Raw genomic sequence first — 17317 nt, 5'->3', positions numbered from 1 at the left:
ATTTTAGGGAGACATAAGACATTGATCAATACATGTAAGTTGTACATTGGCTTGATCTAGAAAGGCAGGACAACTGGAAACAGGGGCTTCCAGGTTGTAGGTGGATTCAGGAATTTTTTAATTGGCAGTAAATTGAAAGGGTTAAGTTATTGTCTAAAGATCTAGATTCAATACAAGGGAATGTCTGGGTTAAGACAAGGGGTTGTGGAGACCAAGAGTCCCATTATACAGATAGAATCAATAGAAGGGAGTATTTCTTATCAGCCTTAAAGAGTCTGTTCTTTCAATCTTAAGATGCCTGTTTTAATGTTAATACTGGTCAGCTGTGTCTGAATTCCAAAGAGGGGAGAGTAAAATCAGGCATGTCTAGCCCCCATCCCCCTGACCTTATCATGGCCTGAACTAGTTTTTCAGGTTTATCCTTGGCCAAGGGGAGGGTCCATCAGCTGGCTGGGTGGCTTAGAATTTTATTTTTGATTTACAAATAGTACCCATCACACTGGGTTATTGGACATATGAAAGGGATGTATGTGTAAGGCGCATGACAAGAGCTCTCAAGTGTTAGAAGTTATAATTCTGACCTAGGTTTCCCTAATGTCCGAATTTATTTGTTTTGAAGGTTTTGGGAATTGCATGCTGTGACAGATGATCTTGCTTTTCACTCAGTCTTGAGAGGAGGGCACAGTGGCCTGGTCCATAGCACACAAAATAAAAAATGAAGCAACTATGGACAGTCAAGATTTAAAGGAGTTTTCAGTTTCAACTCACAGGGAGCTAGGTGAAGGGAAATTAGGGAGAAGTATGAACCCACCTTCAGTCAAAGATGCAATAAACAAAACAAAAGTCACAGCAGAGGTTTTTAAAAATTAAAAAGAAACCGCACATCCAAACACTTGAAATATTGTGACCTAGTTGAAAGAAAGGAATGTGGGCATGAAATGAAGGTTTGGGGGAAGCGATCTTCCTTCATAGTGAACAGGGGTTGGTCTACAAATGCCCATGGGCCAAATCTGGCCTAATGCTGGTTTGTGTATGATTAACAAGCTATGATTGCTTTTTACTTTTTTAAATGTTGAAAAAAATCAAAAGAAGAATATTCATAATATGTGAAAACTAGGTGCAATTTCCATTTCAGTGTTCATAAATAAAATTTTATTATAACACAGCCATGCTTGTTTTTTTACGGATTGTCTCTGGCTGGTTTCATGCTTCAAGGGCAGAGTTGAGTACTTGGGACAGAGATTGTACACCCTCTATGCCTTAAATATTTACTCTCTGATCCTTTCCAGAAGTTATTGACCCCTGGTATTAATGAGTTAAAGCATGGCTGTATTTCTCACTGCTTTGTGTTCTCTGAACACCATTTAATATTTTCTCTCTTTGTAATAATGTATAACATGCATGGAAGCATAATTAGTTTTATTTCACTTAACCCTTTACAATTATTATATTAAAATTAGGATGCTCTTTTTGAAGATTAAAAATTACAGTTTTAGCTATTGCATGCAGGGCTTAATACCTAGGTAATGGGTTGATAGGTGCAGCAAACCACCATGGCACACATTTACCTATGTAACAAACCTGCACGTCCTGCACATGTATCCTGGAACTTAAAATTAAAAAAAAAAAATCACAGTTTTGCAGTTTACAAAATTCAGGAAACTCTAAATTACTCTTCAATACCCTGGGGGAAAAAATCCTGCATCTTTCTAAACCACAGACATGTTCTTGTGGGATGAAGGCTGAGGAAACTAGCCTCCAATGTGTAATTTGATTTTCCCCACTCTCTCCTATCTTATGTGTTCAATAAATATCTGTTGAATTGATTTTCATCATGTTGACAGATAAACTTGGTTGGCAAGAATAGGAAACTTGTTTGTTTATTTGTTCTATGTGAAAATATAGAACTTTCAAAACACCTAGAGCAGTTTTAAGTATCTAATGATGTGGCACTTTGTTAGAATCTGTACAAAGAAATGTTAGGCAAAAATCACAAATTTATAGTTAATAGGTACTAATGCAGCCAGCAGTACATGAGGTCACCCTGCTGTTTTTAATTCTGTCAGTGTGTTTTCTGTAGCATTTTTAACTTTTACAGTATATGCCACATTTAATGAGAGAAAGAAAGGATTGCATTTGTCTACTGTTACTACTTCTCAGTAGTTAGCAAAGAGATACTCTCAGCAGTCTATTTTAGCTGCCATTATATTAACATGAGACATTAATATTTGCATGCAAAGTTTTTTTTTTCCTTTGGGAATGAAGGGGTTAACTTTAAAAAATGTTAAGAAGGGACAACTGAGGTCCCAAAGAAAATATTTTCTTACAACTCTAAGGCAGAGTCATTTGGCTATTTAGAAGAATTGTTTTATAAGATAGGTTTTTATAGCAATCATATCCATGCAATCAGTGATGCCTCTGAGCTTGGTCCTATTGGCATCATAAGGTTATAATGTAATTTAATATTGACCATCTTAAACATATGATCAACTTTTTCAGACTATTTTTTTCCTGATTTTTCACATGACATTTCCCAATGACATTTAAATTTTAAAATGCTCTGTTTTTAAAGATTGCAATCAGAACCAGACGGGAACAGTACGAATTGATTAGGCTACCATAACTTGGCAACACTGTGTTTAGTGTGATCAGTGCTAAAAATGTGAATTATTCACAGTGCTACACAGATGTATAAACCAGCATACTTTGTAATTTAAATACCCTAAAAATTATACTTTCTTCATAATTATATTAATGCATGAAATGTGTGAATCACTCATTCTGGTGATTCAGCAATGGATTTGAACTATCAAGCCATTATAAATATCATTAAACTGCAACATACTGTTTTTAAAAAGTAAAATATGAAAATTTGCTTTTCTGGAATAAATATGTAGAATGGAGCCTGACACATAATAAGTGCAAAGAAAGTAGTTTCATGACGATACTTTGTTTTGGGTTTTTTTTGTTGTTGTTTGATTGTTTGTTTGAGACCGAGTCTCGCTCAGTCACGAGGCTGGAGTGCAGTGGCGCAATCATGGCTCACGGCAACCTCTACCTCCTGGGTTCAAGGGATTCTCCTGCCTCAGCCTCCCGAGTAGCTGGGACTACAGGCGTGTGGCAACATGCCCAGCTAATTTTTGTACTTTTAGTAGAGACGAGGTTTCACCATATTGGTCAGGATGGTCTCGAACTCCCGACCTCGTGATCCACCCGCCTTGGCCTCCCAAAGTGCTGGGATTACAGGCCTGAGCCACCGTGCCCTGCCAATGATACTTGTTAAGAATATGGGCTACTGGGGTCAAACTGACTGAGTGTGAATCCTATTTATGTTCTTTACAGATTTTTGCTCTATGGCAAATTTCTCAACCATTCCAGCCCTAGGTCACTTTATCTCTAGACTGGAAATAATAGTAGGACCTACTCAATGGGATCAGTAAAAGCATTAAACATGATCATGCAAGTAAAGTGCTTAACAGTGTCTGAGCTGCAAATTCTAATTCTTAAATGTTCTATCAGTATTGCTATATTATTGTTATTTCTATCTTCTTACTATGATTTTAATATAAAGTTACATATAAATGCCAGTGTAAAAAATAAATTGAATTGTGATACTACAAATTCTAATCCTGAGAGCCTGAGATTACGAGGTTGAACAGTTCCCGTTCCCTTTTTAGGTTCAAGCGTTGGCCTTTTCATATATGCTGCTCTGCAGAGGATGCTGGTTGAGTTCTATGGACTGGATGGATGCTTGCTGATTGTGGGTGCTTTAGCTTTAAATATATTAGCCTGTGGCAGTCTGATGAGACCCCTCCAATCTTCTGATTGTCCTTTGCCTAAAAAAATAGCTCCAGAAGATCTACCAGATAAATACTCCATTTACAATGAAAAAGGAAAGAATCTGGAAGAAAACATAAACATTCTTGACAAGAGCTACAGTAGTGAGGAGAAATGCAGGAGCACGTTAGCCAATGGTGACTGGAAACAAGAGAGCCTACTTTTTAAAAACCTCACAGTGACACACACAAAAGAGCCTGAAACGTACAAAAAGAAAGTTGCAGAACAGACATATTTTTGCAAACAGCTTGCCAAAAGGAAGTGGCAGTTATATAAAAACTACTGTGGAGAAACTGTGGCTCTTTTTAAAAACAAAGTATTTTCAGCCCTTTTCATTGCTATCTTACTCTTTGACATCGGAGGGTTTCCACCTTCATTACTTATGGAAGATGTAGCAAGAAGTTCAAATGTGAAAGAAGAAGAGTTTATTATGCCACTTATTTCCATTATAGGCATTATGACAGCAGTTGGTAAACTGCTTTTAGGGATACTGGCTGACTTCAAGTGGATTAATACCTTGTATCTTTATGTTGCTACCTTAATCATCATGGGCCTGGCCTTGTGTGCAATTCCATTTGCCAAAAGCTATGTCACACTGGCGTTGCTCTCTGCGATTCTAGGGTTTTTTACTGGTAATTGGTCCATCTTTCCATATGTGACCACAAAGACTGTGGGAATTGAAAAATTAGCCCATGCCTATGGGATATTAATGTTCTTTGCTGGACTTGGAAATAGCCTTGGACCACCCATCGTTGGTAAGATATTTATCTTAAAGTCATCCCATTTTACTGTTCTTCCCTGTCATGTCTCCAGATACAGAAATCCAGATTATAATAGTAGCACAGATTTGTACAAAATAAATCTGCATGGAACATCTCATGGTAATGATTTATTCAAGACTGCTTTGATGTAATTGAGAAACCCAGTATGCATGCTCTGGGATTTGTATTCACTCTATATTTGGGAGAAACTCAAAGTGCCTGCTTATTCTTTTTTTTTTGAGATGGAGTTTCACTCTGTTGCCCAGGCTGGAGTGCAGTGGCGCAATCTCAGCTCACTGCAAGCTCCGCCTTCTAGGTTCATGCCATTCTCCTGCCTCAGCCTCTGGAGTAGCTGGGACTATAGGCGCCTGCCACCACGCCCGGCTAATTTTTTGTTTTTGTTTTTGTTTGTGTTTTTTTTTTTAGTAGAGACGGGGTTTCACCATGTTAGGCAGGATGGTCTTGATCTCCTGATCTCGTGATCCACCTGCCTTGGCCTCCCAAAGTGCTGGGATTACAGGCATGAGCCATTGCACCCAGCTTGCCTGCTTATTCTTATCCAAATATTTGAGAGATTCTCTTCTTCTAACTCCCAGTAAACCATGTTGGAAGTAGTAGAGTAATACATATCATAATTATAACTATATATAAAACTGATGAAATTAGGGTGTGGGCTGGATGTTCATACTATTTCCATGAAACTTACTTTTTTTCTTACTGTCTTTTCAGGTTGGTTTTATGACTGGACCCAGACCTATGACATTGCATTTTATTTTAGTGGCTTCTGCGTCCTGCTGGGAGGTTTTATTCTGCTGCTGGCAGCCTTGCCTTCTTGGAATACATGCAACAAGCAACTCCCCAAGCCAGCTCCAACAACTTTCTTGTACAAAGTTGCCTCTAATGTTTAGAGGAATATTGGAAGACACTATTTTTGCTATTTTATACCATATAGCAATGATATTTTAAGATTCTCAAGCAAATTTTCTAGAGTCAAGATTATTTTCTTATAGCAAAATTTCACAATGGATGACTCTGAGTGAATTATTATTATTTTTTACATATCCTGTTTTTTATGTAGTGTATGCGTAGCCTCTATCTCGTGTATTTTTTTCTCTTTCTCCTCCCTGCACCAAAAATGGGACTATTCTATTTTACTGTTATTCACTAGTTCTTAACATTGTAAAAAGTTTGACCAGCCTCACAAGGCTTTCTCTGTGTAAAGAAGTATAATTTCTCTGCCGACTCCATTTATTACACTGCAAGGCACCTAGAGAGACCACTCCTATTTTAAAAGTGATGCAAGCAGCATGATAAGATATGTGTGAAGCCCGCTAGGAAATAAATCATTCTCTTCTCTATGTTTGACTTGCTAGTAAACAGAAGACTTCAAGCCAGCCAGGAAATTAAAGTGGTTACTAAAACAGCCTTAAAATTGCAGTGGAACAAATTGGTCATTTTTTTAAAAAAAGTTATTTTAACCTGCAGTCACCAGTTTTCATTACTCTGTTTTATTTACCTCACTGAAGTACTCGCATGTTGTTTGGTACCCACTGAGCATACACTGTTTCAGTTGCTAAGGTGTTTGCTGAGATGTGAGTGAACTCCAAATGGAGGAGTAGTCACTGTAGACTTTCTTCATGGTTGGCCACTCCAGCCTTGCTCACTTTTGTTTCTTGACCATCCACTCAGCTGATGTTTCCCGGGAAGTGCTAATTTTGCCTGTTTCCAAATTGGAAACACATTTCTCAATCATTCCGTTCTGGCAAATGGGAACCATCCATTTGCTTTGGGCACAGTGGGGATGGGTTGCAAGTTCTTGCGTATCCTCCCGGTGAAGCATTTATTTGCTACTATCGGATTTTACCACTATCAAATTTAATTCAAGGGCAGAACTAAAAGTAAGTGAGTGTGTGTGTGTGTGTGTGTGTGTGTGTGTGCATGTGCTATGCATGCTCTAAGTCTCCGTGGGATATGGGAATGGAAAAGGGCAATAAGAAATTCATACCCTTATTCAACTGCATTTAGCCTTAAGAAAAATGTCCTTGGGATAAACTCCAATGTTTAATACATTGGTTTTTTTCCCTAAAGAAATGGGGTTTAAACTTTGGTGTGCATCAGAATCCCCTACAGATCTTTTTGAAAATATAGGTGCCTGGGTATCATGTGTGGAGCTTTTAGTTCTGCTGGTGTAGGCTGTTGCCCAAACATCTATAATTTTATTGAGCTCTTCAAGTGATTCTGGTAACACAGCCTGGATTGAGAATTTTTATAAGATTGGCAATGGAAAAACATTTATTCTTTTAAATAATAATTTTTTAAAAACCCAAGAGGTCAGAGGTTTTTATAAACAAATAGCCAAGTGTTCTTTAAATAGGAGGCACCCTTCCCATTGTGCCAAAATCATCTTTTCATTTCTTTTGAAATATGTATGGTTATTTTATACTTGTATGTTGCCTTTCTTCGAAGGCACCTGAAGCACTTTATAAGCACGAATCCTCACAACACCTCTGTGAGGTAGGTAAATAGTACTTTTCTATGTAGTAAACCTGGAGTATGGAGAATTTCCTAACAGTTCATTCTACTTAATAATGCAATAATGGAGCTCCAAGATGTCTTGGACTTCTACACCACACTCAGACTTCTGGAAAATTTTCCGTACCTCATTCTTTAGTCCCTGTCAAGGTTAGTAAATAAAATAAGTGACATAAAAAAAAAAAAAAAACCTACCTGTTGTGTTGAAAGTTCCTTTTTGCCAATGTTATGTTCAGGAAACCCAATAACCTGAAAAAGTTTGACTTTGATGTGACATCTTCATATTCATCAATGCTGATAATTGTCCAAAGGCATCTTCACTATGTCTACTAAATAACATCCAATGTGGGCGTTATCTATTGTCTAGGGGATGAATTTTAAGTTACAATAAAATATTTTTGTTTTGCATCAGTTTGGTTGCTTTCTCTCCTCTTAGTTCTCCACCCAATTATAATGACACATCACTTGAATGTAAAACTATAAATTACCCAGCATAATTCAGACTCTGGAACATGGTGACTGGACAAAAGCATATTCTAAATGCTTAGCTACTTTGACCATTGCCTTCCAAAAAGCTGGTATATCAGCTTTACCTCTTGTTGTAAAGAGTATTCTGCAGGTCTTAATTCTTAATAATAATTTCACCAATCATTTATAGAATTCTTAATATGTTTCAAGCTTATGTTGTTTAACCCTCATAATAACCTTGTGAGATGGAAACTATGACCCTCATTTTATAATCTAAAATATAATTGTCATAATACTATGGACAACATATTATAAAAGTATAAGTAATTTCCAAAACCAAAACGCAAAATGTTTCTCTTTGTAGAAATTAAAGTAAACCTTTTAATTTCTAACATGGTTCAGAAATTAGGCCTACCCAGGAGGGTTGCTCTAAAACCAATCCTTCAGTGAACAGAGAAAATTTTCTGTAGGGTAATCATGTCAGCAGGGAAGAAGGTTGAGCCACCAATCTTTAAAGGGCTCATGAGGAACAATTCCCAAGAACCAGGAGTTCCAGCACTGGGAGGTCATGACCAAAAACATATCTGCCAGCCAACCAGTCCCATGACCTTAGGTAGCCTCAGCACTTGGCAATTGGTATAGAATTATCCTAACTCAGGATGTTCCAGGACATAAAGGGGAGCTCCATTTTGAAACAAAGGACGTCTCATTTTCTCTTTTACTTAGGAATATTATACTGAGCACATAAAATACATGATTTACATTAGCAGTGTCATGCACTTTCTCCTTCATTAATAACAATCTTGGGCTGGGCACAGTGGCTCATATCTGTAATCCCAGCACTTTGGGAGACTGAGCTGGGTGGGTCACTTGAGGCCAGAAGTTGGAGAACGGCCCGGTCAACATGGTGAAACCCCATCTCAACTAAAAATACAAAAATTAACCAGGTGTGCTAGCACATGCTTGTAATCCCAGCTACTTGGGTGACTGAGGCAGGAGAGTCACTTGAACCTGGGAGCTGGAGGCTGCAGTGAGCCAAGATTGTGCCACTGCATTTCAGCCTGGGTGACAGAATGAGACGCCATCTCAAAAAGAAAAAAAAATCTTGGGACCGTCTGCTATATAGTCACTTGTATATGAAGGATGGTCAGTAAGATCCCTCTTTGAGTAAGGAGTTTAATCGCAGTCAGTTAAAATGATCAGAGCTCTATGAATATATGGATAATACTTGGGACTGCAGTGTACACACTTGTTAAGGTTGTGATTCCACAACCAGATCGCCTATCTCGGTCCCTGTGGCCAGGTGGGCTATTGTGGGAATTAAATAAGATTCCTAGTATATATACCTGACATGGTAGATGTCCAATAAAATATTAGCTATTATTTTTGTCGTCATTCTTAAATGCATTGCTTCTCTGTACCTGAGGGAGGCATCAAGTGTTCCGGGAACCGGTGTAGGGTTAATGTTTGATTTTAAGAGCTTCATTTGGAAGAATAATGAGCCTCTGTTATCCCTAATCACATAACTGTCACAGCTCTTGACTGTTCTTGTCAAAATCTTCTTTCCTTAGGGATTCATGACTCAGCACATTTTTTGGACTTGCCATTCAGAAGCTCTGACACAAAACAAAACACAGGCTGTTCCTCCACAAATCAAATAGAAGCCACTTTGTAAATTGAATTGCTATGGGAATTTGAACTTTTTCTTTTTCTTAAGAACTCTCATCTGAACCGCTCAGAAGGTGGGCCTGAAATTGGGCAGAAAGCAAAATGATCTGATTTGTTTACTGAGTACTAATTGGCTTCGGCTCAGGGCCCTTACCTCACTGCTTTCCAGCCTTTGAGACTTACTCTTGAGGGAGTGCGATTTCTTGCCAGGTCTCCTAGTAGATCTCAGCTGCATTAGTTGTTTTTTTGCTGCATGCATTCCTTGTCCTAATGAGTCATTTACTTTTATTCTTTCTCCTTGCAAAAAGAAAAATTTAAATTTAATCAGTTTTTAATAAAAAAAAGATATTCTAAAATCTTTGGTAAGCAACATGTTTTCAATACATAATAATTAACTGTGGTCAAGTGCTTTCCTGCGATAGGTCAACTTAAAACTACATAGCCACAAATATATGCTGCTTATTTTCTCCTGGAAAAGTTCCTGATGTGATAAAGCAAGTTGTTATTCCTCCAGCTTAAATCTGAAAACTGCTGAATATCTACAGCTCTAATAGGGCATTGCTAAGGGCAGCCCAAATGACTTTAGAACCCTAGCAACAAAGGAGCAGGCATTTTTCTGGAAAGCACTCCCTAGTAAACTTCCTGCATGCAAACTCTGTTCCACAGTCTTTCCCACCAGGAAACAGGACAACTGAAATCCCAACATGTTGAGATAATGCAAATACACAGGGTCATCAGAGCAGAGAGGGAGAGAGGCACCTTTCTTGAAGGCCTTTTATGTGCCCAGTATTGTTCCAGGTACTTCACAAACCATGTCTTGTCCTGTTTAAGCTCCAAAGCTGTTGGCAAGACTGGCTGCTTGACTGTCCAGATACCACAAAGATGCCTTCTTGTCTTAGGACATTTGGAGTCTGGGTCTTTCCTGACAGGTTCAGGTACTTCATTTCTTATTCATCCAACACTTCTTAAGTGAGCACCTAGTATGTGTTGGGTATTCTCTCAGGTACCAAGGATATAATGATGAGCGAGATAGACAAGGTTCCTGTACTCTTTGAGCTCATCGGTGCCCCAGAGTTGATCAGAATAAGTTAGATGGCAATGCAGTTGTAACAGAAGCTTCAGCTCCTGTGGGAAATTCTGGAGCTGGGATGGTCCTTCAGCATTGGCTCAGTGGAGTTCAGTCATGTCTGACTCACATTAAGATTCCCAAAAGAATGGATTTAGGGGAGCAAGATGGCTAACTAGAGAAGCCTGGCACTCTCCCCTCACACAAAAGAACCAAGGAAAGAAATACACAGCTAAAATTTGACTGCAGTGTTGAAGATAGACTGCTGCGGTACAGTGGGACAGTGAAGATGCACCTGTGGTGATTGGAAGTCTAGGAGGACAGTGTGGAGGTACCTGACAGCTGCAGTCCTGTCTCCTCCACCTAGATTGGATTCTCCCAGAGATAGGAGGGACTTCCTGTTGCATGGGAAAGGAAGCAAAAGATCCCCACCAGCCCTATTGATACTGCAGACAGCTACAGTCCTTACAACAGGAAAATCCTGCAGTCCTCACAAGTCCTGAGCCCAGTTTGCAGAGCTGCTGGGAATTCACTCAGCTACGTTGCCCCAGATTAGGAGCACAAGGTGTGGACTCCCCATCTACCCTCGAGCCTCTGTGAACCAAGCTGCTGCAGCACAGTGCCATCTTGAGACCAAAGTCACCTCTGGAATGTACCCTGCTCTGGGGGCTAGCAGCCATTGCACGTCTCCAGCACTGGAAGCTCCATCTTCATTCCACAAGTCCACAGAGATGACTGAATGCCACAACCCCAGCAGTGTGGAGCCAGAACCCAGAATCAGCTGTGACTCTGGTCCTGCACAGCCAAGAAACCAACCTCTACTGCTGCACTTCCAGTCAAAAAAATAGTCTGGCAGTCCCACCCAGGGCGAGCCTTCCCTTGAGCTGGCCAAACTGCTGCATACGCTATTCTAAGCAGAAGCAGTCCCTGAGCCTCCAAGCAGCTGATATGCCCCTGTGCCACTGGAGAGGAAATGAGTCCAGGATCTGGAAACAGCCCTGTAGCACCCTTGCTCTCCACAGACATGCCTCTGGACTGTCCAGTGGCCCTGCATCCCCAACAAGGGCCTGAGAAACAGTTCCGCAGGTTGCTCCTGGTGGGCATGCCTCCAGGCTAGCCAAGCAACTGTTCATCCATGCCTTGGGCTTCATGGGCTGCTTCTAGTGGGCATAGCTTCATGCCTGTGCTTGCATCCCGGACCTACAAAACAGCGTTGGTAGGCTCTTCCCTGTAGAAACACCACCAGGTTAGCCAAGCAGTCAGGCAGCAATGTCATGAGTCTGAGAATCAGTCTCGTGGCTCCCCTGACAAACAAGCCCCTAGGCCAGGCTGGCGGCAACGTGCTTCTGTTTTGGACCTGAAAAATAGCCCTATGGCCCACCCATAGCAGATATGCTTCCAGGCAGACCAAGCAGATTTGTATCTGTGTTCCAAGACAGCAAAATAGCCCCCTGGGTCACCTCCAGCAGTCATGCACTCAGGTGAGCTGAGAAACTGTGTTACCACATCTCAGACCTGAGAAATATCCCTAAGGGCTGCCCTTAACACATATGTCCCCAGGCTGACCGAGCAGTTTTATGCCTGCATTCTGGACCTGAGAAACAGCTCTGCAAGCTTCTCCTGGTAGGCACACCCCCACCCTGGCCAAGCAACCATGTGCCTATGCCCATGGCAAGAGTAACAGCACTGTGGCCTTTCATAGTGAGCCAATCCCCAAGTTAGCCAACCCACTGTGTATAGCATAAGCCGTTGGCCTGTGAAACAGCCTGATGAGTCCAACACTAACAGCACTGCTGCCACAACCCCTCTCAGCCTTAGCCACTAAGAAATTTTTAAATGCCACTAGTGTGGGTCATAGCTGAAGAAACTACACAAAGACTACACTGCTAAATCTATCTAGGACAAAGGCCCACATATCCCACCAAACTGGTATCCCAGGACCCATCCATACAAATAAATTTTTCCTGACAAAACCTAATTCTTAAAATTGGAAGAGGTGACTTTTCCACTAGATGCGTAGAAATGAACACAAAGACACATCAACCACAAAAAAGCAAGGAAACATATCATCTCCAAGTAAAAGCAAGAATTCCCTAGTAACAGATCCCAATCAAGAGGAAATACATAAAAATGTCAGAAAAGAATTCAAAATAATAATCTTAAGGAAACACAGTGAGATACAAGTGAATACAGATAGATAATTCAGTGAAATCAGGAAAACAATTCATAATTTGAATAAGAAATTCCACAAAGAGATACTATAAAAAAGAACCAGACAGAAATCTTAGAGCTGAAGAATTCAAAAAAGAAATAAAAGGTACAACTGAGAACTTCAATAACAGACTAGACCAAGCAAAAAAATAATTTCTAAACTTGAAAACAGATTATTTGAAATGACACAGGAAGACAGAAATAAAAGAAGAAAAAATAAGAAAGAATGAAGAAAGCCTACAGGATGTATGAGGCACCATTAAATGAACAAATATTTGTATAATGGGCATTCCAGAAGGAGAAGAGATGGGAAAAGTTGAGAAAAATACATTTAATGAAATAATAGCAGAGAACTTCCCAAGTCTTGGGAGAGAGATGGACATCCAGGTCCAGGAAATTCAAAGAACCCCAGAAAGATTCAACCCAAAAGGTTCTCTCTGAGGCAAACTAGAGTCAGATTGTCTAAAGTCAAAGACAGAGAAAGAATTTTAAAAGTAGCAAGAGAAAAGCATCAAGTCACACATAAAGAAATAACAACTAGACTAATAGCAGATTCCTCAACAGAAACCTTACAGGCCAGGAGAGAATGGGATCATGTATCTGAAATGCTGAAAGAAAAAAAGTGCCAGACAGGAATATCATACCCAGCAAAGCTATCCTTCAGAAATGAAGAAGAAATAAAATCTTTCGCAGACAAGCAAAAACTAGGGGAATTAATCACCATTAGATCAATTAGTCTTACAAGAAATGCTCAAAAGAGTCTGACATCTGGAAGTAAAACTACTATCATGAAAACTATAAAACTCACTGGCAGAGCCAATACACAAAGGAGAAAGAAAAAGGAATCAAATCTTATCACTACAGAAAGCCACCCACGTACAAAAATAAGCAATGAGAAAGAAAGTAAGGAATGACGAATATACAAAAGAACCAGAAAACAATAAATAAAATGACAAGAGTAGGTTCTTGCCTATCAGTAATAATGAATGTAAATGGTTTAAATTCCCCATTTAAAAGATATAGACTGGCTAAATGGATTTCAGAAGTAAGACTCAACTATATGTTGCCTATAAGAATTTCACCTCACCTGTAAATGCACACATAGACTGAAAGTGAAGGGATGGAAAAAGGTATTCCATGCAAATGGAAACCAAAAGTGAAAAGGAATAGTTATACTGATATTAGACAAAATAGATTTCAAGTTACAAGCTGCAAAAAGAGACAAAGACATTAGATAATAGTAAAGTGTAGAGGACTACGTGCTCGCAAATGAGACGTTCCGATAAGTCCTGCTCTTGCAAATGAAGCAGGGCATTCCCGATAAGTCCTGCTCTTGCCAACGAAGCAGGGCGTTCCTTCCCTGCAAACAGGGAGGACAAAGGAGCCAGTTGCAAACAGCAGACCCTGGGGGCTTGTTTATGTGTAAACATCTTGATAATCCAGAAAGTTGGGGAAAGGTCAGAAAAACAACAATGTGTCTTGTGACTTGGTAACATTCCACAAATGACTGTATAAAATAAAGCGGAGTGTGTCGTTCGGGGCGGCCGCCATGTTTCTCTTGTCTTGTGTTGTCTTGTGCATTCATTCCTTTATTTAGGAAACAAGCAGACCCCAACAGTAAAGGGACCAATTAGCAAGAGAATATAACAATTGTAAATATTTACCCAACACTGGAGCACTTAGATATATAAAGCAAATATTATTAGATCTAAAGACAGAGATCCTTATACAGTAATAGTTGGTGACTTCAACACCCCACTCTCATCATTGTAACAGATGATCTAGACAGAAAATCAACCAAGAAACACTGAAGTTAAGCTGCACCATAGACCAAATGAACCTAACAGATATTTACAAAGCATTTCACCCAACACCTGCAGAATACACATTCTTTTCATAAGCACATGGGACATTCTCCAGTTACTGACCATGTGTTAGTACACAAAACAAGTCTCAGTAAAAAAAAATCAAATCATATCTAGTATCTTACGTGACCACAATAGAATAAAACCAGACATAAATAACAAAAGAAACATTTGAAACTATACGAACACACGAAAATTAAACTACATGCTCCTGAATGACCAATGGGTGAAGAAAAAAATTAAGAATGAAATATAAAAAAAATTTCTTGAAACTATGAAAATAAAAAATACAGCATACCCAAACATATGGGACACAGCAAAAGCAGTCAATACATATTTTAAAAAACTAGAAAGATTTCAAATAAACAACCTAATGATATACATCAAAGAACTAGAAAAGCAAGAACAATCCAAACCCCAAATTAGTAGAAGGAAAGAAATATAATAAAGATCAGGGCAGAAATAAATGAAATTGAGACAAAACATCCCCACAAAAGATCAGCAAAACAAAAAGCTGTTTTTTTGAAAAGATAAACAAAACCAACAAGCCGTTAGTTAGACTAAGAAAAATAAAAAACACAAATAAAATCAGATACACAAAAGGAGACATCACAATGGATACCACCGAAATATACAGGATCATTAGAAAATATCTTGAACAACTATATGCCAATAAATTAAAAAATTTCGAGGAAATGGATAAATTCCTGTACACATACAACCTACTAAGATTGAACAAAAAGAATTAGAAAACCTGAGTAGACCAATAACAAGTAATAAGATTGAATCAGTAATAAAAAATCTTCCAACAGCCTGGGCGTGGTGGTTCATTCCTGTAATCCTAGCACTTTGGGACGCTGAGGCATGTGGATCACCTGAGGTCAGGAGTTCAAGACCAGCCTGGCCAACAACCTGTCTTTACTATAAATACGAAAATTAGCTGGGCATGGTGGCACATACTTGTAGTGCCAGCTACCTGGGAGGCTGAGGCAGGAGAATCACTTGAACCTGGAAGGCAGAGGTTGCAGTGAGCCAAGATTGGGTCACTGCACTCTAGCCTCGGCGACAGAGTGAATCTCTGTCTCAAAAAAAAAAAAAAAGTCTTCCAACAGAGAAGAGTCTAAGACAGATGGCTTCACCCCCGAATTCTCTCAAATCTTTAAAGAAGAATTAATGCCAATTATTCTCAAACTATCTCAAAAAACTGAAGCAAAGGGAATTCTTTCTAACTCATTCTATGTGGCCAGCATTACCCTGATACCCAAACCTGGTAAGAATAGAATAGCAACAAGAAAGAAAAATACAGGCCAATATCCTTAATGAGTATGGACACAAAAAATCTTCAAGAAAATACTACGAAGCCTAATCCAACAGCACATTAAAAAGATAATATGTCAAAATCAAGTGGGATTTATCCCAGGAATATAAGGATGGTTTAATATATGCAAGTCAATAAACATCATACATCACATCAATGAATAGAGGACAAAAACAATAGGATCATCTCAATAGATGCAGAAAAAGCATCAAATCATCAAACAAAAAGTTGTTATCACTTTGTGATAAAAACTCTCAATGAGTTAGGCATAGAAGGAAAGTACCTCAATATAATAAAGGCCATATATGACAAACCCACATCTAACATCTTACCGAACAGGGGAAAGCTGAAAGCTTTTCCTCTAAGAGCTGGAACAAAACAAGGATGTCCACTCTCACCACTCTTAATCAACATAGTACTGTAAGTCCTAGATAGAACAATTAAGCAAGCAAGAAAGAAAACACATCCAAATTGGAAAGAAAGAAGTAAACTTTTCCCTGTTTGCAGATGACATGCTCTTATATGTAGAAAAAAGCCAAAGACTCTATCAAAAAAGCTCTTAGAACAGACAAATGAATTCAGTAAAGTTGCAGGATACAAAATTAACATAGAAAAATCAATAGTGTTTCTATTCACGAACAACAAACTAGCCAAAAAAGAAATCAAGAAGGAGAATCCCGTTTATAATAGCTAACATAATATAATAACCAGAATTTGTCAGGAAATATTTGTTTGTATGAATGGGTCCTGGAGTATCAGTTTGGTGGGATATGTTGGCCTTTGTTCTAGGTAGATTTAGCAGTGTAGTCTTTGTGTAGTTTCTTTAGCTACAATCCACACTAGTGGCATTTAAAAATTTCTCAGGGGCCAAAGCTGAGAGAGGTTGTGGTAGCAGTGTTATTGGTTTTGGGCTCACCAGGCTGTTTTACAGGCCAAGGTCTTATGTGTATACACAGTGGGTTGGTTAACTTGGAGACTGGCCACAGGATTGAGGCCACAGTGCTGTTACTCTTGCCAGGAGCATAGGCACATGGTTGCTTGGCCAGGAGGTCAAGGCTGCAATGATCTATAATCATACCACTGCGCTCCAGTCTGGGCAACAAAATTAGACCCCATCTCTTAAAAAAATAAAAATTAAATTAAAAAAAAAAAGAGAAGACATACAAGGGCCCAATAAATACGAAAAAATGCTCAACATCACTAATCTCAGGAAAATGCAAGTCAAAACGGCAGTAAGGTATCATCTTTCCCAATTAGGATGGCTGTTATCAGAAAGACAAAGCATAACAAATGCTGGTAAGTATGCAGAGAAAAAGGAATTCTTATACATTGTTTGTGGGAATGTAAACTAGTACAGCCACTATGGAGAACAGTATGGAGGTTCCTCAAAAAACTACAAATAGAACTGCCATATGTTCCAGTAATCCCGCTACTGGGAATTTATCCAGAGGAAAGGAATTCATTATATTAGAGACATCTGCACCTTCATATTTATTGCAACATTATCTACAATAGCCAAGATATGAAACCAACCTAGTTGATTCTGAGTTGACCAATGAATGAGTTTTTCCCTCCCTTGAGGTCAAATATT

The 17317-nt window shown here is 39.0% G+C and overlaps 1 protein-coding gene across 1 annotated transcript in view; it reads left to right on the top strand.

Annotated features, from left to right (window-relative positions):
* SLC16A9 (solute carrier family 16 member 9) overlaps nucleotides 1–7538 on the top strand; it is a 58802-nt gene extending 51264 nt beyond the window's left edge. Inside the window, exons 5-6 of the mRNA XM_023185604.2 lie at nucleotides 3678–4592; nucleotides 5328–7538. Of these exons, the coding sequence (XP_023041372.1) occupies nucleotides 3678–4592; nucleotides 5328–5506 (1094 nt within the window). The 3' untranslated portion in view covers nucleotides 5507–7538. The remainder of the gene's footprint in view (nucleotides 1–3677; nucleotides 4593–5327) is intronic.
* The last annotated feature ends 9779 nt before the right edge of the window (nucleotides 7539–17317 follow it).

Source organism: Piliocolobus tephrosceles, chromosome 9 (genome assembly GCF_002776525.5).
Source record: "Piliocolobus tephrosceles isolate RC106 chromosome 9, ASM277652v3, whole genome shotgun sequence".
NCBI lineage: Eukaryota > Metazoa > Chordata > Mammalia > Primates > Cercopithecidae > Piliocolobus > Piliocolobus tephrosceles.
This window is presented reverse-complemented; position numbering and strand designations above follow the sequence as displayed.